The following is a 27131-nucleotide window of genomic DNA, read 5'->3' as shown; positions in this document are numbered from 1 at the left end:
AGATTTATTGAAATTTCTTAAAAAGCAAATCTGATTTATTTGACATTTATTTAAGAGATGTATTTATTTCATAACAATTTGGATAAGTTTTGTGACATATTTTAAAACATATTTATTTTAATTTGATTATAAAAAAGATATTGTTTTCTAAATGTTTTATTATTATTTATAAGACATTAATTTAAATCATTAATGATTTGTTATAATTATTATTTTGAAATTATAATTAAATATTTGATTTTAAATTTGTATTTCATTTGAATGAAATCGTGAAGAAAGTTATGCCATCTGTGGTGTAAAGTATTTGTAAAGACGTATACAATGTTTTGATACAAAAAAACAAAACAACTGATCATTAGATGGATTGACGGATAATGTGTTTTGTGTCTTGTATTTGATGAGTCAATTGATCCCAAAGTGTAACAAACAGTGCATTGATTGCAATAGTCACCGGACAAGAGGTGATCGCAAATATGAATCCCATATACGGCTCAAACTACTCGTCGACATCAGCGACGTCTACAACGACCTCCAACGTCGAGATGCCATTGAGTTCGGGTCAGAATACGGACTGCTCGCTGACCACCGATGACGAGGATAGCGACCAGAAATCGTCCATCAGTTATAAAGAGCGCAGACGTGAAGCTCATACTCAGGCGGAACAGAAACGAAGAGATGCCATCAAAAGAGGTTATGAAGATTTACAACATCTGGTGCCCACTTGTGCTCAACACGACTCCACCACAAGTTATAAGCTCTCGAAGGCCACAATTCTTCAGAGGTCTATTGACTACATTCAGAAGATGTCCGATGATATGCGCAAAGAGGAGAAGGAGTTGAATCGTTTGCGTAAAGAAGTGGTCGGATTACAGATCATGAAAGGCAACTATGAAAAGATGGTTAAACAACACCAACAGTCACAACCAGGTCTACAGACCAACCAAATTACTGACGAGAAAAAGTTTGCTATTTTTGTGTCCATTTTTGATCAATTGTTCGAGTCTTTCGATAAATCTGTTGAAATCAATAATTTCGATAAATTGAGTGATTGTACCATTCATTGGATTGAAGAGAATTGTAAGCCACAGACACTGCAAGAGATGGTCGTCCATATCATGAGACAAAAATTGTTAGACAAGTGAACTGACATTTGGCCAACACTTGAATCGATATACCATTTGACCGCACATTTTGTTTTGTCCGACCATTTGTTTGGATGGACTGTCAATCAATTACTTCATTTAAATACCAATTCTTTAAATGTGTTCACAACTATTCAATGCATTATTTTCTAAATATAAAACCTATAAAAATATTTGTCTGAAAATTGAATTCAAATATTTCTTAAATGACTTCACATTATTCTAATTCTATAAAAAACAGTTATATTTTGAGAATAATTGTCACAAATATTAACAATTTATTTGATTTAGATTTGTGTGTATTTATTATTATTATTTTATTAGTTGACTAAATTAAAATATCAGCAGTTATTCATTATACAGTATATTATATTTGAGTGCAATTTTAAACATAAAAATATAATTTTTAATACATATTTAAATGCAATAATTATAAGTAATTAATAATTTTTAATTTTATTTTAGATAAATTATACATAATATACCAAGTTTTTGAGCAAATTAAATGTTTTTTATAATGATAAAAATGAATTACCGGTACTATATTTACTCATAATATTTAATTTATTTGAAGTGCTTTTAAGTAATTTACTATAAATTATATTATTTTAATACATTTGATATAAATATATTGCATAATCAGTTTAAAACAGGATATTGATGAAGATTACAATTATTTGTTTTTTATTTCATATATAGTATTATATAATAATTTTATTCAAACAATATTAAATCGATTATGAAGTTAGTTGTTAATTCATTACGCATAATATATGCATTGTTTATAATATTTTTAAGATTTTTGTTAAAACATTTGTTATAAGTAAATTGAATATATTATATTAATACATAGTTATTATTTTGTTTCAATTTTAGCCATTAAAAATCAGATTTAAGTAATAAAATATCTTTAATATTTAATTAATTTGTATTTTATTTATTATAATATTAAAATATCATAATATGTTACAAATTTTTTGAAAAAATACTGTAATGTTTATCTTCAAATTCTTGAACAACAAAATAGCACTAAAATTGAGAATTTATTAAATTAACCAAACTTTTAGTGTATTTTTCATTTAATATATTGTATGTATGTATCAATAGTATAAAAAGTATATATTTATGAATATCTTTATTGACTCATTTAGTCAACAAAATTATACACTACTAACAAAAATATTTGAATTAATGATAGAAAAATTATTGATTGAATATTCTTATATTTATATTATTTATTAAAAATATATATAAATATACAGTATATATATAATTGTTTATCATTAATGAATTACTTGGTATAGTAAAGTACATCCCAATTGCACTAAACTTACAATAAATTGATTCAATTGAAACGCAAACTTGAAATCATTTGTATTATAAAAGTTAATAATCTTTGCAATTGTCTCCATAGAAGTTGTCCTTCAGTTGAAAACAATATAAGTCGTGTTTTAGTCTTAAATAAAAAGAAATCAATTTTAATATATTTTTATTGATAATAAAATGAGTAATTATAACAAATTGATAAAACAGTTTTCCTATAAAATTAAAATTAATTATAAAACTAAAAACATTTAATAAATATTTTGTATAAATAATATAAGATATGAAGTGTTTTTTAATATTTTTATGTTATACTTTTAACATTGCTTTTTCTCAAATTTATAATGTAAGTAATGATATTTTTTTGTGAATTTTATTTATATTTTTTAAATTTTACAACACTTATCTTAAAATGGTAAATATATTAGCAATACAATTTTAAAAACTTATTATATAATACTGTATTTATATTTATATACTGTAGTGTATCAATACATTGATAAATAAAATAAGCATTATCATTTAGATTATATACAGTACAGTATCATAACAACCGGTTGAAAATGTTGTCTAGTGTTGCCAAACCAACATCTGAACGTCATTTTAAATATTGTTTAAATTATTTTAATCCTAAAATATCAATCTATACTAAATTTTGTTGACCATTTTGTCCAGGGTCATTAAAATAAGAGAGAGAGAGAGAGAACAAGAGAGAGAAACAATAATAATTTTATCTGAATCTCAAATTTAAATTTAAAAATTACAAAAAACACGACAATCACAAAATTAATTAATATATATATATATATAATTTGACTCATTTGATCTTAATTTAGTAGTATATTTATATCAAATATATTTTAGAATTTTTAATACATTAGTAAAATTAAAAATATTTTACCAATGAATGTAAATTCTATCAAATGGTATAGTTTTTAACTAAAACTAACTAAAAAAATAATTTCTAAACTTTAATGAACTTTTTTTAGCAAATGATAACTATAAAATACATTTACAATACCGTATAATTAGTAAGCTTAGTAAAAAAAGGGGTAACAATGTATCGCGTGTTGTATTAAATTAATATTACCAAATATGCAGTTAACAGGTTTTTATTTTATAATAATATAGTTTTATCAATAAATTAATCAACAACAAAAAATAAATCATGTTAACTGCAATTTTATAATTATTATTAATTATGTATCTCATGATAGTTTATATTATTATAATAAAGCGCGCGGCGTATTATTGCCCCTTTTTTACTAAGCTTAATAATTAGTGTTAGCAAAAAAAGAGAAATTTATAAAATAATAGAGAAATTTCTAGAAGTTTCTAAAAGAAATTTCTATCTATGGGATCCCCATGTTAATTTTGTTTTTCTCTATATACGTTATCATGTAACAATACATTGTTTTTACAAGTAATAATAAAATATTAGTATTAATATTTTAATTATTAATTAAAGTAACAATTAATTTATTTAATTAACTTAAATTCTTATATATAACTTTTTATATAATAAATAATTATTAAAATTTTACAAAACTGATTATTATTAAATAATTATAATTATTTTACATATAGGTATCGCATTTTGTATAGTAGTGCATAGTATAATGTTATATGAATAATAGTATGTCTCATTATTTATATATTATTACAATAGCTATAGATATGGGGATCCCATAGAATAACAATAAAGTTAAATTTCTATAGAAATTTATTCCTGAGAAACTTTCTAGAAACTTTCTATTTGCCCATCTCTACGTATAATTAGAAGTAAGAAGATTATAATAAATATAAATTATTATATTTGTTGAAATTTTTTTTGATTTCAATTATAAATAATATTATTATAGTTTTATTGAATTGACTAAATTTATAGTTATCTAATTTTTGTTCATTTCAGATTTACTCAAATATTAGTTTTTAAACTTTAATATCATATAAATTTAATAGATTTAATTATTAATAAAGTAGAGTGAATTGCAACCAAATAATGATTTTAAATAAGTTCACTTTTTCTAACTTATTATAACTTATTTTCTAAATTATATAACATATAACAAACTATAAACATTTAAACTATAAATGTTATAGTATATGATAAAATAAAAATTCAATAATTATTTGTTTAACTTTATATAATAACTATAAGTAAATTAAAATTATTATTAGCTATCACGTGTTATTAAAATATTTAAATAATAGTAAACAGGTTTATTATAAATTAAGTAAATTAATGACAAAATTTACAACATATTTAAATTTAATATAAAAATATTGTGTTATTGTTTATATATAGAAAAAATATGCAACAAAAATATTCTGTAATTTACAAATTAATCACATAAATAGCAATAGTTTACATTATAGTAATTAATTTATATGCATTATTTTTTTTGAAAAATAGTGTTAATACACATAATAAAAGTATAGTAAGAGCACTGGTAGGTTGACTGGAGTACAAAATAATAGTGCAATTGCACTAAACTCCACAAATCTAATGTTAACATTAGTGTATTATTAGTGTATAACTAATAAATATAACTATTCTGGCCTTCAAATAGTACAGTAAAACATAATAATAATTCAGTGTATACTCTAAATATTGTGTGATTTACTTGAATTATCCATTAAATAAATATTTAAGTTTATGTTTTAATTTCTTAACACATTTTTTACAAATACTTGTATTATTTAAAGTATACACTAAATTATTTTGATCGTCAATAATGCTATTTTAAAATTATTATACAATACTGTATACATTCATTAAAAATAATTCAAATTGATTTATACATTATCTAATAACACAATTAATAAATATTTGTGTTATATGAATAAAAATCTATATAAATTATTCAAACTATTATCTAGGTCATTTCCAATTCCTATTTCTCTACAATTAAATACTGAAATTCAAGTAAAAAATATTTGTAAAAAATAATTAAAATCTAAATATTTTGTTCACAGAATTCAAAACCAATGTCAGAATTGACGTGTTTTCCGCCGATCGATGACAACGACCCGTCATTGATGCGACCGATCCATGAGGACGGCATGTTTAACAACCCGTGGCGGACGTGGAAAAAGCCTAATATGTGGAGTATTCCTAAATTCATGTTTGAGACGGACAACAGCAAAGTTCCCAAAGAAAAGGTAATATTTTATCATTAATTTATCATTTATATTGATTTATATTGATTTATATTGATTTATATTGATTTATATTGATTTATATTGATTTATATTGATTTATATTGATTTATATTGATTTATATTGATTTATATTGATTTATATTGATTTATATTTTTCACATTTCAAACTTATTTATGGAATGAATTGATTATTAAATGGATAAATATTACGGTAATAGGTATTGGATGAGACATTGCCGCTATTGAAACCAAATTTTAATTTTGATGGCACCGGTATTTCATTGACATGGATTGGCCATGCCACAACTCTAGTTCATATCGATGGATTGACTCTACTCACAGATCCCATATTTAGTGATCGGGCGTCGCCATCGCAATACTTCGGTCCGACCCGATATAGAAAAGCAGCGGTCAGTGTGAAAGAATTGCCACAAATCGATGCGGTGGTCATCAGTCACAACCATTACGATCATTTGGATTTAGGCAGTGTTTTGGCGCTAAAGGATCGCTTTGGATCTAAACTTCAGTGGTTTGTGCCGTTAGGATTGTCTCAATGGATGAGAGATGAAGGCGTTGAGAATGTGGTGGAAATGGATTGGTGGCAAACGTCTTGTATTATTACTAAACCTGACATTAAGTTTGTATTTACTCCGGCACAACATTGGACAAGAAGAGGAGTCAATGACGAACGCAAGACATTATGGGGCGGTTGGTCTGTCATCGGACCTAAACACAAGTTTTACTTCGCTGGTGATACCGGTTATTGTCCGGCATTTGAACAAATCGGGAAAAAGTACGGTCCATTTGATATAGCGGCCATACCTATAGGTGCATATGAGCCCCGATGGTTTATGCAACCACAACATGTCGATCCTGAAGAAGCCGTTAAAATACATCAAGACGTCAAAAGTAAACTAAGTATTGGTATACATTGGGGAACGTTTGCTTTAGCACATGAGGTGAGTATTTATATTTTTGAAAAATATCTTTGATATGATTTACTGATTTTTATTAATATTATAGTACTATTTGGAGCCTCCGATGAAATTAAAGACAGCCCTAAAAGATAATAATTTAGATAATAATGAATTCATAACTATATCTCACGGAGAAACTAAATCTATTTCATGATCAAAGATATGTTTTTTGCATCACTTTTAATAAATGCTTTATTTTTTATGTAAATTTTTTTTATTTTACAAGTATTTTTAATAAAGAGTTTATTTTTATTTATAAAATTATTAGCAAATATTGTATATAATTTCAATAATTGATTGTTAACATTGTATAATACTATACAAACACTACAGTATAGTTCAATAAAATTTACAACATTTAGAATAAAATGTTATTTTTTATTGAATATTCCGGTATTTTTAAAATTTTATTTCCTCAAATCACAAAAAGTGTGTATCCTATAATAAAAATGATGTCAAACTTATTTAATATATTTTTTGGATTAAATACCAATATTAATAACCAATAAATTATGACACTAATTATTATATAAGGTATGTATGATTTACAATATTATTGTCTTTCAGTGTATTTTTAAAAAATTCAATGAATATATAATAATTACATGAATTTATAGTAGTTTATTTTATATCAATTCAAGTCATACTAATTGTTACAACATCTGTGTAATCTAAACATTAAGTTTATCGACACATTTACCCCAATTAAACAGTTCTACCGGTAATAAAACTACCAAAAAACACGATTAATGTCTAAAATATCTTTAAATTAAAAAAATAGTTTTATCTCAAAAAAACAAAAAATTAAAACAAACATTTAAAATTAGTTACAGGCAGTGAATATACATTTGTCAAAATTTATATAAATGTTTTTATATAAAATCGTTAAAAATATGCAAACTTGGTTTCAATGAATTCGGTGAGCATTACTTCTGGCCGATAAAAGTACTTATTTTTATTGTCCACTTGAGACCAACGCTCGCCGTCGGCGTCAAAACCTAATAGTTTTGTATTTAATAAATCAATAATTTATAATAATATCTATATTACGCACTAAAACACTTGAGATCCAAGTATTGACAACAGGCGTGAAGCAAAAGTCGCCGGAAACCCGATGAAAGGCACGACTTATAAGTTGCAAAGGGTTTGTGATTAAAAAACTCAGTGATCTCTTCCTCAATTGACGCCAACACTCCCTTAAATTTAATAAAAATATTCAAATTAAAATTTTTTTAATATTATTAAAAGACAATATATATATATATACAAGAGGTATTCGCTTCTTTTTCAGCATATTTTTCAAATCGGAATCAATTCGTTGAAAACATTGGTCAGCAGTAAAGGCTGGTTCATAATATCTGCCATCAAGTTTGCCATTGATATCAACTTTAGTTTGACTGTCATTTGGTTTGTCTCCCTCTGTCTTATCACGTCTTTTGTTTAGAATTTCATTTTGTTGTTCTTCAGTACAATTAATAAAGTCATTCAATATCTTCATATTCTCGCCATTAATAAGTATTTGAGCAAAAGCTGAGACCGTTTGTGGTATAAAATCATAAATGGAAATGTCGTTGAGTTCGTCGCCTTCGGTCAACGAGTCGGCCATTTGTTGGTGCAATAAATTGACTGATAAATCAATACAACAGACATTAGTTATTAAATGAATCAATCATTTGAATCATTAATAAATAATAACTCATTTGTTTGTTTAAATTTGTGCTCTGATTTGGTTTCAGTAATAAATGATAATTAAGAAAATTTCTATTATTTATAATAAAATTTGATATATTATTGAAATCGATGGTAAATCGCAACCACAAGCGATACATACAATCAGCATATCTTCGGTTCTTTCGATGGCTTTTTCCTCTGACACCTAATGCTCTGAACGTCGGTTCCGGACGCAAACGGTTTCTTCGCAATCGGTTCTCACGGTTTCGTTGTGACCGTCGCTGAGCTCGAAGATCATTGTGATCGACATCACTGTCATTGTCATCGATTACGCTATTTATGGGATCAATTCAATCATATACTTAACATATCATTTGTTTGCCATTAAAGCAAATCAATTGGTTATCACAAGTGTTTGCATCACTTCAACAGACAATTCAAGACATACTTATCAATCATCTCTTCAATGATATCCACATCATATGAATTTGTGGTTAAATTTGAGCTGAAGTTACGGATAACACCCATATTGAAGACAAATTTGCTGTTAATATCACTGAATTTGGTCACAAAAGTGGACAACAATTGATATGATGTAAGGATTTGTTTGTCAATAGCTTTCAAAGTCAACAAATGACAGACAAAAGTGAAAGCAATTGAATATATAGTATAAGTGTTACTCAACTATAGTATAGCTATAACTATATACAGCTGTTGTCATGTATTTCAAACATATTATGTTTTGACTCAAAACGTAAATAAAATAATATTATTATTATTATTACAATACATATACTGTAATACTTTAATACACCATATTCTTTATCACTCATAAATTACGTCACAATTACTGGTCATTGGACTAAATGTATGTCAATGTCAATGACAGCATTGGGGACACCAATGTCTGGCATAGGTGTGACGTATTGTTTGAATGACAATACTATTACCAAATTGTTTGTGTTTACAGTTATTAATATATTGTTTATGAAATTCAATGAATTATTTATTTATTATTTATTTGAATGACTTTTAAATTTAAAGCAATTATTAATGCATTTTAATGTAAGAATGTATTGATTGTATTGATTGCTAACAAATGCATTGAATGTTAATATCAATCAAAGCGTGCAATCAATTGATCGTTCATTCATTGCATTTATTTGGTCGCCGAAGAGTTCATTTAGTCAGACAAATGGCCAACACTTTGGACGGACTCGTCTTCGACAACAAAGCCCTTCGGTGTCTACCACTGGATCCGATTGAAGACAATTATGTGCGAACAGTTGATAATTCTTGCTTTTCTCGGGTCAAACCGACACCGTTGGCGAATCCACGGCTAGTCTCACATTCGTTGTCCGCATTAAATCTCATTGATATCGACGAAGAAGAGGTCCGACGACAAGATTTTGTGCAATATTTTTGTGGAAATGAATTACTGAATGGATCGGAGACAGCGTCTCATTGTTATTGTGGCCATCAATTCGGTATTAATTGCATTAATTTATCTAAATTTGTATTAAATATCTTATCAAAAAACAGGTGTTTTTGCGGGACAGTTGGGTGACGGGGCAGCTATATATTTGGGTGAAATTATTAACAATTCGGGTCAAAGATGGGAACTACAGTTGAAAGGCGCGGGACTGACGCCATATTCACGCGAAGCTGACGGTCGCAAAGTGTTGCGGTCGAGTGTCCGCGAGTTTCTATGCAGTGAAGCCATGCATTATTTGGGTGTTCCGACCACACGAGCGGCCACTTGTATTATCTCAGACGATAAGGTCGTACGCGATATGTTTTATACAGGAGAAGCAAAACATGAAAACTGTTCAATAATATCACGATTGGCGCCAACTTTCATCAGATTTGGCTCATTTGAAATTTTCAAAACTATTGATCCTATGACTGGACGCCGAGGACCAAGTGTTGGCCGCAAAGATATTCTTCTAATACTCACTAAGTATACAATTGAAACGTTTTTTCCTGAAATCGATAGTTTGAAGGATTTATCAGATGTAGAAAAATATAAATTGTTTTATAAAGAAGTTGTCGTTAAAACAGCAGAATTGGTTGCCTTCTGGCAGACTCTGGGTTTCTGTCACGGAGTTCTCAATACTGATAATATGAGTATATTAGGTCTGACTCTAGACTACGGGCCATTCGGTTTTATGGACCGATTTGATTGGGATCACGTGCCCAATACGTCCGACGACGGCGGGCGCTACTCATACGCAAAACAACCGGAAATATGTAAATGGAATCTCTTTAAGTTTGCTGAAGCTCTTCAACCAATTGTCTCTTTAAATGATTTGCAAGAAATTCTTGAAAATACTTATTACGATGTATTTAATAGAGAATATACTGAGAAAATGCTGAAAAAGTTTGGATTATTCAAGAGTTTAGATAAAACAAGTGGTGATCTCTTATGTGATGTCGAACTATTCAAATCATTTTTGGATACAATGGAGAAAACTGGCGCTGACTTTACTAACTGTTTTCGTTCACTTAGTTTAATAAATGTTTGTCATCTAAAAGATGGTCAACAGATTGTAGAAGACTTGAAGACAGCGCTGTTGTCTGAGTGCTGCTCTTTAGAAGAAATAATTAATGCAAACGAAGCCATTTTTGATACAAATGAGTTTCAATTATTTTTAGCGTTATTACAAACTAATCCACAATTACTGGAAATGTTAGGCAAAGGACCCAAAGCTATTGAAAGGGTTTTATCTAAGATTGAAAAAACTAAAGAATTGAAAGTAAATTTTATATTATTACTAATTAATATAAGCACAAAATCATTTACAAACAAACAAAAAATTAATACATTTTATTATACGATTGCTTTTATACTATTTATTATATGATGAAATAATCGTATAATAAAATGTATTAATTTTTTGTTTGTTTGTAAATGATTTTGTGCTTATATTTATTTAGTTTTATTTATTAATTAAAGCATTTAAATGTAATATTTGATTATATTTCAGAGCATGACTTCTGAACAAAAATTATCTGAAGACACAGAGATTTGGGAGAAATGGATTGACAATTATGTTAAACGATTAGAGTTTGAAATCAAAGAGTTTATGAATGATTCGCAACAATTGATTGAATTTAATTTAAGAAGAGTTCAAATGATGAATGAAAATAATCCAAAATATATTTTACGCAATTATTTAGCTCAGGAGGCCATCGATAGCGCAGAAAATGGGGATTTCGGTGCTGTTAATCAATTGCTGAAAGTGTTAGAAAACCCATTCAAAGATTGTGATAATTGTGAGAATAAGGATTACTCGCGACGACCGCCTAATTGGGCCAATAAGTTGAAGGTTTCCTGTTCTTCGTAAAACATTATTAATTAACATATAATTATGAATCTAATAATAAATTTGTTTATTAACACGTTTTATGAAATTTAAATTTTAATCAACTTTATTTACAAATTTTTACTAAATTTTCAATTACTCTAATTTTTAAATAAATTTAGAGATTTATAAAAAATAAACTTTTAATTAGAAATCTGTACTATTTATCTCATTTCATATATTATTAAAACAATCAAATATATCAATTAGTATAACAAAAATAACAAAATTTTCACGTCTTTTAAACTATAGTATAATAAAGTGATAAATAATGAAATCATATACAATATAATGAAAATATAGTTATAATTCATAGATTATAATTGAAATCTAAAGAAAAATAAATACTATTTGTGTGGCAAAACTTATAATACATAATAGAAAGGTGAAAGGTCAAAACAAAAGTTTATATATTTGTTTACTAATGTCATTTGAGATATCATTTGAAACAATTATATAATTTAAGTGAAAATACTAGTGTATTATAAAAACTATGAATTATGATTTAACTTAATGTAATACACAGTTTGTACATTATCTTACCTTAAAATCTCTTACCTGTAAATTAAATATAACAATCCAATGAATCAGACATATTGAGTAAATTTCAAATAATTTTGAAACAAATGTATAAATTAATTGTTTTTAATTATAAATTTGTTAATTAAAACCTAATTTAACATAAAAGTGATAACAAATTATAAGAATGATTTTGTGACAAATTTGACGACTAATTAAACAATTGTTTGATATAAAAGATAAATTTATGATATTTTAAATCACTAAACAATTAAATTTGAAGCAATTTTTAAAATGATTGCAATATTGCTATAAAATGGCGTAAATATTGTTATAATTTAGATAATTTAAAACATTATTAATTTAACAAAATTTGATGTGTTTTTTACAATAAAAATGTAAGACTTTTTATAACTATATTTTTTTGTAAAACAACATTCATTTGAAAATATAGTCATTTATTACAATATTACTATAATAACTACAATATAAATAATTTTTAAATTTGAAGAAAAGCTCTAATTTTATAGTTAATTTGTTAAGACTAATTGTAATCACTTATATATTTATATAATATATTTGTATTATTAATAAAAAGCAGCATTTGTTTGAAATTTTAGCAAATAATAATTAAATAATAGAAAATATTTTCAAATTACAATTATTGATAAAGAAATTAAAAGTATAACAACATTTAACACAAATTTTAATTTACCCATAATTACAATTAGAATAATAAAAATAATATCAATTAAAAAATGAATAATAATAATAATATCAATTTGAAAACAAATACTAAATATATTGTATAATAACTAGAATTGAAAAAAGATAATAATAATAATATTAATAATGTGTGCGTTTTCAACAACATATCAATTAGTTTTTTGTTGAAAAGTATTTTCAAAAATAGTATTTCTCTAATCATAATATCAATTGATTTTCAATCAAATTATTGATTTAAAGAAATCTATTTGAAAAGCGGCTCGTGTTTAATGATGTATTTGTTTGTCGATCAAACAATTTAGTTATATAATGTTTTTTCACATATTTATCTTTCAAATAAAAGTGATGATAAAGATGTAAACTTAATATTAAAAATAAGCCGTTTTTGTTGATTGTAATAAACCATAAAAATGAAATTTGAATGTATTTTTTCTCTCAATATATGTCTGAAAATTAATGAAACACAAACTAACAAATGAGATTACAAAGTTTAGTGTATTTAACAAACTTATTAATTAGTTAATTAAGTTTTGTAACGCTTTGGGAATTGATTTGTTTTAAAAAAAATAATAATATTTCATGAGAGGTCTTAACCAACAAATTAACAGCTATTATGAGATCACCAGGTCTTCGATATATATATAAGATATCAAATAAATAATAAAATCTAAATTATATTATTTATTTGTTTGAATAATATAGTATTATTATTATTAATTTAATAATAGGTTTGACCTAAACATTGCATCCATTATTTATAACTACGGTATGTATAAAAAGCAAACTCACATAAGAAATAAATTCAATTGTAAATCATTTATAGAGTAGTGTTTTGTATAATCAATATAATAGTTTGCATTTTAAAAAGGTTTGTACTTAACGTGAGACCACAATTTCATTGAAGACAACTCAATACAATTAATCAAATCTAAAACATATTAATCAATTCATTTTATTCTTTTATTTGCGATGACTTCAAGTTAAATATCGTTTTTTTAATTAATCAAAAATTATTTTAGGATTTATAATCTCAATCTTTAGGATATTTTTGTTTTCATGATTATTAAAAACTTAAAAATTATATTTTTTAATAAGTAATTATTAGATATAATATTTTAAAGTTAGACAAAATTTATATAAAAACTAACATAAAAATCCTAATAAAATAAATAAAAAATAAACTTATATACCTATTATATAAATTTCAAAAAATTTCTGAGTTTAAGAGTAAATCTCAAAAAATATGTTTCACTATATTTACGAAATACTGGCATTTACTGTAAGATTTGAGTGAAATCCTAAAAATACAGAGCAATTCAATAGTAAATGTGAAAGACATGGTCTGATCCTTCATTGAGTATCCATAATATCATCGTATATATGGACTCATTATATCGTTTAGTCAAAAAATAGTCAATAATTTCTACACATTAGCATAACTAACAAAATAACTGTCACACCTATGACTTTGATTTGACCAATTGATTACCCGTCACCTTAAATATCAAACACCCCTCTCATGGCTTTCTTAAAACAATTATTTCCCTAATGATAACTTTTACAAATTTTAAAAACTAATTGTTACAAATAATTTTTTTTCTTGATAGTCATACTATAAAAATACAATCAAAATTTAAAATACAGTTACTAAATGATTATATAAGTTATATGTCATTAATTATGTTTATGTAATAATCAAAATCACTAATGGCTTTCAATTAAACAATATAATCCAAACAATGAATTGCTGTTTAAATGCCTAAACATTCATTTAAATAATAATATTGTTAACGTAGATATTGGCACAATTGAGTTGACTACTCGTATAAACCTGAATATTATATATATTAATCTGAAAAATATTTGTTGATATAATTTATAGTAATATTAAAATTTTTATCATTAAAATGCTTTATTAAAAATAGCCTATTTAAGTTATGCCATTTCTTTAAATAAATATTGATTTTGAAATTAACAATTCAATTGAATTTAAATAATTAATGTCAAATACTGTATATATATTAGAAATTAATATATAAAATCTTTAAATAAAAAATATATACTTTAATTCGTAACAAATTAAAAATAGAAAGCCATAAATGAAATTAATTCTAATAAACTAATAATTAGTGAAATATATCTGTAAATTAAATAATAATAAAAAATAATAATGCAATGTATGTATTATGAATTGATGACAAATATGTGCTTAACATAGGAATGGACTAATGGATGGCTTGTTTTGTTTAATTAGATAATAATAATCATTGATATAATAAATGGCCAAAAATGCAGAAAATCTCAAATGATTAGATATCACGAGCCCTTTGAAGAAGCAAACTTGAAGTCAGTTTTAATTAAATATTTTGAGTTCAATTTCAAAGTGTTGTTTAACTCAATTTAAAGTCTATCCAATACTTAGCAAAAATAAGGCTTAATAATAATAAAAACTAACTCATTAATAGTTTTGTTAATTATAATGAATATAATAATATTGATTATTAATAAAAATAATATTGATTATAATATATCAATAATAATAATAGTAATAATTATAATAAATGAACTTTTTGTTCATTAAATTGCAAAACTCAATGATTTTGATGAGAATTTAAGTCAAGTCATCATAATTGCAATCATTGGCTTCAAGTTCTAACTGTTGGGCGAATTTGGAAAAGTCGTTATCACAGTCCCGGAGGTCTTCAAGTGTTGTCTGTAAGTCGTCGGGAGGTTCAGCCAACAAATCGTTCAAATTTCGTCTTACGTTTGATGAATTGGATCCAATATTAGTGACATTTATGATCAGTTCATTTTCGTTGGGCTGAGTGCTAGCAATCGTTGGATTCCATATATTGTTGTCGCGAAGTTGAACTCCCGATACCATTAAGTCCTGACCACTTTGTAAGACATTACCTGAAATGAGGTCATTACCACCAAAAACTATTTGTTGTTTTGTCGAAGGAGGCGGTGATGGGGGGAATTGGAAAGGTTGGGGACAGACAGGTGTCGCCGGATATGACTTTGAAATGGCTGTACTCTCATCTAACAATTGACTGCTTATATCAACAACACTGTTGGCAGAAGACAAATGAGAGCCATTTTTGCCGACAAGACCTAAGTTTGCTGCCGGAACTGATTGACATCGATTCAGAAGTCCATACGTTTTGTTTGCTTCGCTTTGAGTAATGTTCACCGAGTTTTTCATATGCGATATAATTTCGGGTGAATAGTGATCACTGCTTGAAGTAACTGATGATTTCTTGTATGGATTAGACGCATGCCTTTGTCTATTAACAATCGAGTTGTCATTTATTGTGCTTTTCAGATGATTGGATGACCAATCATATGTCATATGCGAGTTGCCATTTAGTTGATCACTGGTTAGAGAATTAAAGTCTTGTTGTTGAATGACTGTCATCGGCGATAGGGGTGACAAAGGAGTTCCCGATTTAATATTTGTATTCATATTAGATGCAAGAGATACCATCTGAGATGATCTCGTTTCAGTAAACGGCAATTTCGAAGACCCATAGTTTCCATTTACAAAATTGTCGCCAATCATTGGTGACAATGAGTTACTTCTATTGTAGATTAAACCGGAATGAATACCACTACACAATGATATGGGTCCTCCCGGTCCAGAGCTATGTCGAGCTCTGTTCATATTACGTGGTATTCCTCCAGTTTGGGCGCGAACTCGATTGGTTGGAAGTGGAGTTGTTTGCGGAGAAATGAATGGAGAGCTAGATATGGATGAAACACCGGAATCGACTTGAGTTTGTAGAGGAGTCTGACGTTGTAATGCACTGTAACTGCTTTGACCGCTATTATGGCGAGATCTGTTCGGAGGTAATGGAGTAATAGACGCAACTGGGGTTACGGGTGTACTTCTTGGTGATACAAATGGACTGTTCACTTCACTTGACGGTTGAGAGGGTCCAACGCCAACCGTATGTTGATTCAACCTGTATTGAGGGGACGCACTGTTTATATTGTTTGTAAAATTAAAACCATTATAACTAATTGAGTCTATCGTAGAGTTTTCGGGAATAGTTGGTGTATCTCGAGGTGAAATCGGTTGAAAATTGAAAGCACGTCTTCTAGCGTTAGGACTCGGAGGCACTGACGGCACCTGAATGTTAACGTTATTATATAAACCATTTTTGTTATCATTGTATTGATTAAAATATTCTCCGTTCGTAAAGTTCGAGTTCTTGGAAGTAATAGAAAGGGAAGACAAAGAATTTATATCAATAAGAGAAGTGTCTAATTGTTGACTAATTTGACACTCAATATCTTTGGTCGAAACTAAACCATTTGATTGTTCATTTGAATCCATGGTTTTAAATCCTGAGTAATTTTGAAATGAATTATTCAAATTTTTGCGGAGAAGTGCTTCTCTCAATTCGGAGTAACACTCAAGAGGTGCCGTTTCACCGACTCTTTGTGGTGTTTTATTACTGGTATTATTTGGTAAATGATTTTCAAGCAGTTGTCTTAGTTGCGACAGTTTTGCCGTTTGATTGCCATTAGTATTTGTCTCCCACTGCTCTTTACCACTATTTGTAACACTAAACGCAGAATTATTGAAGTAATCCATAAGTGCTTCCGATTCAATGTCATTGATTCGTATATCAGATGCAACTATTTCTGTGCCATTAGTGATAGTTTGATATTGAGAAGAATCGGGTGATAAACTGTTATTAGAGTTTGCGTCATCAAAACCACTGCTATTAGTACTGTTTGAAACAAATGTATTCAATGTATTGATAGTATCGATGTGTCTCTTCTTTGTTGAATTAACTATTGCCTCCTTTTCTTCAATTTGTCGTTTTGCTTGAATCTGTTTCTCACCAAATGATTCAACTGTTTGTTTCACTTTAATGTCTTTATTTATGGGAACGGATACTGAATGTCTTCGTTTGGCAAAAATATTAAATGCTTCGTTAGTTTCATTTAAACGATTTGTAGAAACGGCAGACTCGGAGTCGGATCGACAGATATTCACGGGTTTCGGTTGAATTCGTTTATATTTAGGAGTAGTTTGTTTTGCAGATGAACTGGTTATTGTCGACATCGTTGTCGTTGCCGTACAATCACTACTAAGTGTAGACTGAGGTGAAGCCAATCTGACAGTTGCCGTCGGCACAAGTATTATACTCGTAGATATTGGTTGAGTCATACGAGATGGTGTGACCGTACGAGGAATTGCGACCTTCAATATAACACAGTTTTTATATCATTTTTGTTCAGCAATTTTATCATAATATTTATATATTAATAGATTATAGTATTATAAAGCATAGAAATTTCACAAAATACATTAATCGTTGAATTTAATCAAACATTAAATAATTATTTACCGGTAATTAATAAAAGTTAATATTATGGTATAATAAATATAATAATTACGATTAAATTGTTTTTCAATAAATAAGACTTACTTTGTTTTGAGGTCTATTTGTCTGTAAATTAGGCGATAACTCAAATTCTGGCTCTTTTTTAATTTGCAACGAAAGAGATGTCGTTGTCATTGACTCAGATGTCTCTGACTTTGAAGTGCTATTTTTGCGACTCTTTCGCGAAGCTTTGGTCGATAAAGTTTGAATGGTTTTTGTCACTTCTGAACAACATTTAACATCAGTTGCTCTTCGTTTTCTTTCCTGTTCTTTTTCCTGCAACTTTCGCTGTAAATGATTTTGAATGGGTCTTCGGGAACCATTGGCTGTCTTTGCATTTGTTTTCAAATAATTTTTATTGTCATTTGATTTAAAATTATCACTCAATGAAAAGTCAAATGATTTTGAAGTAATTAAATATTGAGTCAAATCTGGCAATGAATCGAAATTGCGATTTAAGACTTTTGTGGCCCAAGAGATGATAACATCATTGCCAATGAAGGACTCGTCATCAGATATACTATTTTTATCTGATTCCCAATTTTTATTGCTTTTAGTAGACTCATAGCCACTCGTATCTAAAACAGGCAGTTCTGGCGGTTCGATGTTTAACTTTTTTCTAAGTCCTGAATAGCAGTACTTAGAGTTACCTCTCTGTCCCAAACGTCTGGGTTTGACTTTTGGAAAGACATGTTTCATGGCTTTTCCAAAGTCAGCCACACAGAGAGGTTCAAACTTATTTGCCTCACAAAACACTTTGTATTCTTCATAAACTTCTTGTTTTGGTAATGAAACGGTTGAGTCTTCCTCTAAATGACTTTGAATCCAAGTGTAAGTTTGGGCCACTTCGACATCAGCTTTCTTTCCGAAGGGATTTCCCGGACCTTTCCTACAAATCATTTGCAAACTATTTATTAATTTTTCTAATTTATTAAAACAATTTTTAAATTTATTCATTACTTTTTTTTATTGATTAAATTATTATAATTGAATTTTTTATTACTTAAATTATTGATATATTCATAGTAAAGTACATGTGCATTCATTTATTACATTATAATACTTGTTTGTATAATTATTACACTAAAAATTTTTATCGATAAAATTTGTTTAATAATATTTTATTTTATTAGTTACATAAAAGTAATATCAATTATAATTTCTTTTCTAGTAAATATTAATTAATAATTTTCTCCCTTAAAATATCTCAATTTTGAAAAATAATATATTTTTCATACAATAAAAATATGCTCATTATTATGATAATGAAATATAAATTATTTTATTAAAATCTTTGTATGACTTAAAATATCAAAATAATACTAAGTAATGGTAACTGTGGTTGATATATTTAAACATGTTTAATCAAACATAATACATATAATTCAATTTTTAAATACAATATATAAAATAATGATATTTTGGGAAAAATGTAATTATTTTAAATATTAGTCTAAAAACATGGTTTTGACTTGTAATTCAAATGTATCTATTTTCGGATAGCAAAATAGTTATATCAAATTTACCACATATATCAAAATATATATTAATCCTAAGTACATATTTTAACAAAACTATGTGCAAACATAAAATAAATAACTGACTGAAAATATTATATAACAATTCCTTATTTATTATAACACATTTCAAAACAGTTTTTATTTCATAACTAAGTTTATGTAAATTACCGTAAAATAACACATTTATCAAATAATAAATCGTAATATAGAAAATATATTTATATAATCTAAAATGTCTTTTATTATTAGCAAAAGTAATTTCATATAATATAATCGATAAGTTTTATACGCTTTTATAGTCAGTTATGTAATATATATGGAAAGGCAATGAATATATAGCTGACTGTCTGTCGTCCATAACTGGCGCTATGTTTGCATTGATTTAATTGTCATAAAACTAAAATATACTAATAATCTGAAAATTAGTTCATAAATAAATATTATTTATTTATTTTTATATAGCATCGCCTTATGTGCTGCTATTATAAAATCATATTTATATATCTCAAATACCATACATTTCCCAAATTTTATTTTATATATATTTTTCAGTTGTCAATTTTACATAAATTATGCTATAGTTACAAATTATATTTTACAATACTGTAGACAACATAATCATTACATAATTAAATTGAGTAATATATTGCATTTGAATGTTATTAATAAAATTTAATAAATGATATAAATTGGACATAAAAATTTTTAACTAAAAATTAATTAAATTAACAAATACAATACTGCATATTCTATAAGTGTTAGATAACAATTATGTAACAGTTAATTACATTTCAATTAACAATTCAAAACATCAATGGCATCGTTTGGTTATCAAATATAATTCAATATACGGTACATGTATTTGTCTTATTGAATGCATTATAACATTGATAAAGCTGTCGTTACATACATTACTGTATTGTATCATCAATTTAATGACTACTATAACCGTTATACTGTAGTAGTATTCATTAAAATGATCATAACTAAATATAATGTATTGTATAATTTATTATTTTATTGTCAACATTTATCAATATATCTAAATCTAGTTTCTCAATACATATTTCAATATAATTAATAAATCATAGATCAACTAAAATAAATATATTTCTTTTCAATTGATTTTTCCATGAAAACCATTTGAATGATATAAATTTTGATCATTGAATAAATAAAATAAAACATAATTTATAATAATAGCGATATTTTTAATAAAGTAATTATATACTGTATTGTAAATTTATAACTAGTCTATATAACATTAATAATATAACTATAAAACTATCAGTTATTGTTAAAAATGTCGACTAATGTTAAATTGATAACAATATATAGTATAAGACATTCAAATGAAAGACTTACTGTTTGAGAGGATCGACATCTTGTGCGGAACCGTTTGGCAGTTGGATGTAAAGCAATAACTTTTCGATATCATTGAACTCTTCGATCTCATTCTGCAATCAATTCAATTGTTAATCATTTGATGGTTACATAATCAACATATCATATAATTTTTACAATTAAGAGTCAGACATAATGACTGACATAATAAATATAATGTCATTTGTAGCTAAAACTAAGGACACACACAATAAAATATTATATAACTATTATATAACAATTAATTAGACTATAATTTTTAAAATCTTAAAATTACTATTACTTAATACACATACTGATTGTTATTATTAATTGATTTGTACTCAATTAGCACTTTCTGATTATTTAAACAATTACTAAATTGTTTTATGGAAAGACCTAATGGTTATATAAGTAATTGACTAATAATAATAATAATAATAATCGCAACTATACTTACAATAATTGCTGTAATCCTTTTCTTTGTCTTTTCACTGCAAAAATAATAAGAAAACAAAAATTTGTGAAATATATTATATAATTTGTGAAAATAATTATACAAATGTATGGCTAAAACAATGTATTATTGAGAAAAAAAATGATTATTAAAGAGATTGAATATTTCAATAATCGATACATTCGAGTATAACATTAAATGAATAGCAATAAGTTATGATAAAATAGTTATATTAATGAATGTCATTATATTATATGTAATTATTTATCACTTGTGTATTGCTTTTTAATAATTATCTCAATAATCAGTTATGACATTAAGAAAATCAAACAAATTGTCAACAATTATGATAAAAGAGATCTGCAATAAGTTTAGCCATTTTGTTGGCTTTATATCATATAATCAATAATTAAAGCAAACGTTTGGCTAAACTATTGATTTGAGACAATACCTGACAGTCTGTTGAATACAATCTTTGAGTGTCTGATTGTGGTTGTGATGGCTAATGGTTTTCGTGTCCGTTTGGCTCTCGTCGGACATACCATTCAATTGATCTCTAGTGATGTTACCATCAGTGGCCATATCTTTGTCGACCACTACTTGTCTGTCGAGTTCAAAGTCATTGCTATTATTTGTGACGTTTGACAACATTTGGCTATTAATGACTTCAATGATATCAATAACATAATCAAAGACAATGAGAATAAGTGGTGACAATCGTTGCTTTTTTTTATCAATTAGTTAGCTCTTGGTCTTTGAGTTAATAATGGTTAACAATGAGTGTTAGTGTCAGCACATGAGTGTGTCTTCAGCACAGTTATCACCAAAAGTATTGACACGAGAGACGGACTCTAAAGAGACAAAAGCCTTTATTTGGTCCATTGTATGGCTGGTCCAGTGATAGGTCAGATCAGTTGTGCTAAGTGTCTAAAGGCTCACCATCTTGTCTGGTATGAGCACAAACACTGTTAGCACTGTTAGCTCACAACACATACCAAACCTATTGACTACTACTTCAACACACAGTCTCACTAACAATCAATTGAATGTATGTTTCAATGCATTCAATGCATTAACAGTTGTGTGAAAAGCAATCAGCTGTTAGTCAGCACTGCATTCAAACACAATGTGAGGACCTGTTGTGAGCACACTCTACATACATAGCATTACCACATTCACACAATTTCATACTTACTATTAATTAATGTATTCAATATACTATTTATATTTATTTTGACGCTTTTTTCAATTGCCCAGGTTAATTTTCCAAACAACACTTTGATGTTTTCAAAAATAGATTATTTTTTTTAATTAATTAAAATTTAAAATAAAACATATGTTAGTCATATTATATTCAATTTACAGATTCACACCAAATCTTGTTAAACTAATTTTTAGATAACAAATAGTTGAATAATAAATATCCTTTAAAAAATTGAATACAATTATTGTGGCAAATTATTTTTTAAAAATTGAATGTAATAAATATTTATATCAAATGCATTTTGAAAAATATCAATGTATTATTTGATAATATCAAAGGCAGCTATAAAACGTCAAAATGTAAAATACTTGGTAAGAAATATACAATAAATTTAAATACAACTATTAATTTGGTATAAATATTCAGGTTTGATAAATGTCAATTTGGTCATTATATACTCAACACTGAATTATATGAATTTTATACAAACCTCTATACAGTATATGTAATAAAGTAATACAGACTTAAAAACCATATTATAAGATATTACATGAATAGCAATCAGCAAATTGTACTAATGTTTTGATATACAGTATTAACTTTAAATGTTGTACTTTAAAAATAATATTACAACACATAATAATTGGTATATTTAATTCAAATGATTAATTATAGTTAATCCCAATATGTTTATTATAAACGTACTGTATTTTACTCTTAATCTTAGCAAAAGTTTCGGTAACTTTTTTTTGCTAGCGTTTACTTATTGAAACAAATGTTTGAATTTTGTGGCAAAAATATAAAAAAATACAAAATATACAATAAATTTACATAAACTTAATTTTTATACTGTATATACTCTCTGCCAAATGTTTGATAACTCTAAATTTAGATTATACTGTAATTAGCAGTTTAATTATAAATCTATGATTTTATTTAAAAAAATTATACCAAATATTAGGACAAAATTGCTGCATATAATTATAAATATTATTATCAATTGGTTTTACTTAAACAAAATTGATTAATATTTTGATAGTATTATAGTATATCTAGTGTTTGGAGTGCACTGTTGATTATAATAGTTATAGTAATCGACTATTTTTACGATATGATTTATAATAGGAAAAAAGTTAAAATAAATTATTATAAAAGTTAATATAAGTCACATTATGTATTAATTAAATTTGAGATTTAATGATCAATTATTTGTCAGTCACATCAATCCCTTCCCATTGCAATGGCATTGATGTTAACTATATATAACTATTTATATATAAGAACTAGTAATACAGTAAACAATTTGTGAATACATTTATTGAATGATTATGCGATGAAATAAAACACTTTATAATACTTTAAAAATTCATGTAAAGAGTACTGTCAGAGAAAAAAGCTTTAAATAAAAATTGTAAAATTAAAAATTATTATAAATATTGAAAACTTGAATTTGAAGGACACATTCATATATCTCTATGTTTTTTAAAAAACAGATAAACCCTCATTGTTATCATTCATTAAGAGTTTAAACATATTTAAAGTAATAGTAGTTTTAATAAAATAATACTTAATTAAAGTCACATATATATTTAATTTAATAATATATATATATATATATATAGTTATATAATAGATATGTAATATCAATGATAATAAATGTAAAACATGTCGCAATAAAAACATAAATTAATTATAAAATTTTTACGTTTATTCAATGTTTTTAAAATATCTTAAAACAACTAATATTATAAAGATAGTGTAAATTAAATTTAATTTACTTAAATAAAATAACTATTATTATATTATATATGACATATGTGAATATAATAAACATTATACTGTAGTACATCATCAGATAATAAGTGTAATAACTAAAACTATATATAAATTTTAAATATCACATCATTAAGCTATACATCAATATACTCATCAAATGACATTTTAATGAATTTCACGTCAATTTAGACAAATAAACTTTTTTTTAATAACAAAATGTTTTATTTTATTTTGCACATATTTACTATAGTACATTAAAAATAGCTATCAAACTAATATATAAAATGAAATTCATTAAAAAATCATTTTAATTTAGTCGATAATCTAATGTGTATCTGAAAAATAGCAGTTTTTTGATAAATAAGCTAAACTGCGACCTTCAATGCATTTTTATCATAAGAGATAATTTTTATGGCTTTTATTCAATTTATATAATTTCAAAGTGATTTTATAGACAACTTGGCGCTCATGAAGATTGCAATGACACTCAAAAAGCCCTTTCAATTCACAGAATTGCTATAATAATGAATAAACATAACATCTATACATACATGAGATTGCATAACAAATAAAGTTAAATCAGTCAATTTATAAATAGAGTCAATGATGTTATAATTTAACAATAAAGAAAAAATATAGTTATAACTTGTATAGTAAAATATAATTATTTATTTACATAAACATCCAAACAATTGATTGCAACCGTAAATGACAATTATATAATAATGTATATTTATTTAGTCGATAATTATATTTTAAGACAATTTATTTTTAAAACTTTTGATATCTTATTGAAAGTAAATACAATCTAATCTAATATTAATATAAATATAATTTATATATTAAATTAATCATTGTCTCCAAAATTTTATGATATACTTGATAACAGTATAATTGATTTTGTTTAAATGCTAATATACTGTATTTAATTGTAAAAATAATCAATTAAATGTATAGTAATATTAATTTTATAATAATTTTGTATTATAATAATTTTTATATTACTTTATTGTTGTACATTAATTAATAAATTCTATATAAAAATACTAAGATTAAATGATTATAATGTTGCCAATTATAAGCCGCAAAATTTACATTAAAATTATATTCAACAAATAATCTCAAATATTATATATAGCATACATTTTTATGTTTAATTATTTTTAGCGTTTTGATCAAACTTTATGTTTTTAATATATATTTCAATTTTGAAACTAATGTTTGATGTAAATGATGGTCATCCTTGATTTTTTTATAAAGTATATAAATCTGCAAAATGTTTAAAATGTATAAAGTGTTAAACTGGAAATATGTCCTTGCACAGTTAGATTAGAGGGGTGGTACCTAACATGTCATCCAATTCATTATTAAAATTACCATTTTCTTCGATGATCTTTGTCTATACAATGTATAGAAATCGTGAAAATATTAATTATTTTTTCAAATTATTAATAACTATAAACTTGAAGCTACATCTACAGAGCAATAAATATTACCGATATATTGGGTTATTATACAATATATTTATATTATATACATTTATTGGTTTGTAATAAATTTATCATTACTGGCATTCAATGTTTTATAGCAATTAATTTGCTGCAAATGTAAAAAAATACAAGTTTAGGCTATAATCCAAATATGGTATGCAATTGCAGGTACCGGTAAAGTAACTTTACTTATTGTACTTCAATTAATCAATAAAATTAAATTAAATAGTCAGCAAATTTCATTGATAGTCGAAAAAATAGATTCCGATAAACCATATTAAAGTAACTATGATTTGCGATTAGATTAATGGTAACAATAAATCCTAATTTATAAGCATATAATATTAATAGTTGCAATAAAATAGACATTTAGATCAAACAAATAATATACAGTATGTAGCATATAATTTGTGCCAATATTTTTATGTACTATTAATATATTGTGATATTATCATAAATATACTAATTTTTGCAAATTAAAGGACAATTTATTACATTAGATATTGGGAAATTGTAATGATACAGTACATCTCCCATTATAATGATAATACACAACATTTATCAATAATAGCTTATTTCAAATATTAAACGAGGAAATGATAATAGCTATTAATATAACATACATCGACTAAATAATAATAATAATACTAGTAGTAGTAGTATTAGTAGCAATAATAATAAAATACTAATAATAAATCACACCACTATTTAATTATGCCGGTAATACATAATTGTTATTGTTATGAAAATTTTTTCCCAATTTGATACTTGGCTTTAAATTACATATGAATTATGTAGTGATATGTAATTAAGTCAATATATTATATATAACTTATTTCTCGCTTTTTGTCATTTAGTTTATTCATACATTTGTGTAAACTATAATGTCGGCTATAATTTAATAATTTAGATTTTTAACAATTAAATTTTCAACACAAAAATGCCAAACAAATTTATAATACATAAATTAAATTAATAATTTTTCTTAAGTAAAAAATAATTGAATTTAAAATAAGTCAAGTATTTATAAAATTG

General features: G+C 25.7%; 5 protein-coding genes across 8 annotated transcripts; 3 read left to right on the top strand and 2 right to left on the bottom strand.

The window, feature by feature from the left end:
- The first annotated feature begins 279 nt into the window (after positions 1-279).
- LOC128960650 (max-like protein X) lies at positions 280-1375 on the top strand. Its single transcript, XM_054306781.1, has one exon. The coding sequence runs from the start codon at positions 474-476 to the stop codon at positions 1140-1142; it is 669 nt and encodes a 222-aa protein (XP_054162756.1). The 5' UTR covers positions 280-473; the 3' UTR covers positions 1143-1375.
- A 1135-nt stretch (positions 1376-2510) lies between these two features.
- Positions 2511-6779, top strand: LOC128960647 (N-acyl-phosphatidylethanolamine-hydrolyzing phospholipase D-like). Of its 4 annotated transcripts, none has more exons than XM_054306776.1 (4): positions 2511-2811; positions 5445-5630; positions 5849-6589; positions 6654-6779. In XM_054306776.1, the coding sequence occupies exons 1-4, from the start codon at positions 2749-2751 to the stop codon at positions 6759-6761; spliced, it is 1098 nt and encodes a 365-aa protein (XP_054162751.1). In that variant the 5' UTR covers positions 2511-2748; the 3' UTR covers positions 6762-6779. The 4 variants fall into 4 exon arrangements, with proteins under 4 accessions (XP_054162751.1, XP_054162753.1, XP_054162754.1 ...); XM_054306778.1 differs by lacking the exon at positions 2511-2811 and adding an exon at positions 5012-5037; XM_054306779.1 differs by lacking the exon at positions 2511-2811 and adding an exon at positions 5291-5348.
- A 394-nt stretch (positions 6780-7173) lies between these two features.
- LOC128960649 (R3H domain-containing protein 4-like) lies at positions 7174-8975 on the bottom strand. Its single transcript, XM_054306780.1, has 5 exons — positions 8727-8975; positions 8439-8611; positions 7875-8233; positions 7662-7803; positions 7174-7605 (listed from the first exon to the last, which is right to left on the bottom strand). Exons 1-5 carry the CDS (start codon positions 8804-8806, stop codon positions 7493-7495), a joined length of 867 nt encoding a protein of 288 aa, XP_054162755.1. The 5' UTR covers positions 8807-8975; the 3' UTR covers positions 7174-7492.
- A 318-nt stretch (positions 8976-9293) lies between these two features.
- Positions 9294-11682, top strand: LOC128960646 (protein adenylyltransferase SelO, mitochondrial-like). The gene is made up of 3 exons (XM_054306775.1): positions 9294-9765; positions 9821-11034; positions 11266-11682. Exons 1-3 carry the CDS (start codon positions 9387-9389, stop codon positions 11623-11625), a joined length of 1953 nt encoding a protein of 650 aa, XP_054162750.1. The 5' UTR covers positions 9294-9386; the 3' UTR covers positions 11626-11682.
- Positions 11683-15425: 3743 nt separating this feature from the next.
- On the bottom strand, positions 15426-22728 carry LOC128960602 (probable serine/threonine-protein kinase DDB_G0282963). Its single transcript, XM_054306722.1, has 5 exons — positions 22078-22728; positions 21630-21663; positions 21173-21264; positions 18333-19176; positions 15426-18103 (listed from the first exon to the last, which is right to left on the bottom strand). Exons 1-5 carry the CDS (start codon positions 22275-22277, stop codon positions 15500-15502), a joined length of 3774 nt encoding a protein of 1257 aa, XP_054162697.1. The 5' UTR covers positions 22278-22728; the 3' UTR covers positions 15426-15499.
- Positions 22729-27131: the final 4403 nt, after the last annotated feature.

Source organism: Oppia nitens, unplaced genomic scaffold, assembly GCF_028296485.1.
Source record: "Oppia nitens isolate AA-2021 unplaced genomic scaffold, nextdenovo-longstitch-racon4-pilon3 scaffold4_pilon_pilon_pilon, whole genome shotgun sequence".
Taxonomy (NCBI): Eukaryota; Metazoa; Arthropoda; class Arachnida; order Sarcoptiformes; family Oppiidae; genus Oppia; species Oppia nitens.
This window is presented reverse-complemented; position numbering and strand designations above follow the sequence as displayed.

Bases quoted from the DNA above. Each gene is read 5' to 3' on its own strand.
- LOC128960650 (XM_054306781.1), top strand. From the start codon at position 474: ATGAATCCCATATACGGCTCAAACTACTCGTCGACATCAGCGACGTCT.
- LOC128960647 (XM_054306776.1), top strand. From the start codon at position 2,749: ATGAAGTGTTTTTTAATATTTTTATGTTATACTTTTAACATTGCTTTT. The intron at 2,812-5,444 runs GTAAGTAATGAT...TTTTGTTCACAG, and splicing joins CTTTTTCTCAAATTTATAAT to AATTCAAAACCAATGTCAGA. The intron at 6,590-6,653 runs GTGAGTATTTAT...TTAATATTATAG, and splicing joins CGTTTGCTTTAGCACATGAG to TACTATTTGGAGCCTCCGAT.
- LOC128960649 (XM_054306780.1), bottom strand. From the start codon at position 8,806: ATGGGTGTTATCCGTAACTTCAGCTCAAATTTAACCACAAATTCATAT. The intron at 8,612-8,726 runs GTATGTCTTGAA...TCCCATAAATAG, and splicing joins ATTGAAGAGATGATTGATAA to CGTAATCGATGACAATGACA. The intron at 7,606-7,661 runs GTGCGTAATATA...CAAAACTATTAG, and splicing joins CTTGGATCTCAAGTGTTTTA to GTTTTGACGCCGACGGCGAG.
- LOC128960646 (XM_054306775.1), top strand. From the start codon at position 9,387: ATGTTAATATCAATCAAAGCGTGCAATCAATTGATCGTTCATTCATTG. The intron at 9,766-9,820 runs GTATTAATTGCA...ATCAAAAAACAG, and splicing joins TTATTGTGGCCATCAATTCG to GTGTTTTTGCGGGACAGTTG. The intron at 11,035-11,265 runs GTAAATTTTATA...ATTATATTTCAG, and splicing joins AAAAAACTAAAGAATTGAAA to AGCATGACTTCTGAACAAAA.
- LOC128960602 (XM_054306722.1), bottom strand. From the start codon at position 22,277: ATGTTGTCAAACGTCACAAATAATAGCAATGACTTTGAACTCGACAGA. The intron at 21,664-22,077 runs GTATTGTCTCAA...TTATTTTTGCAG, and splicing joins TGTATTCAACAGACTGTCAG to TGAAAAGACAAAGAAAAGGA. The intron at 19,177-21,172 runs GTAAGTCTTTCA...AATGATTTGTAG, and splicing joins GATGTCGATCCTCTCAAACA to GAAAGGTCCGGGAAATCCCT.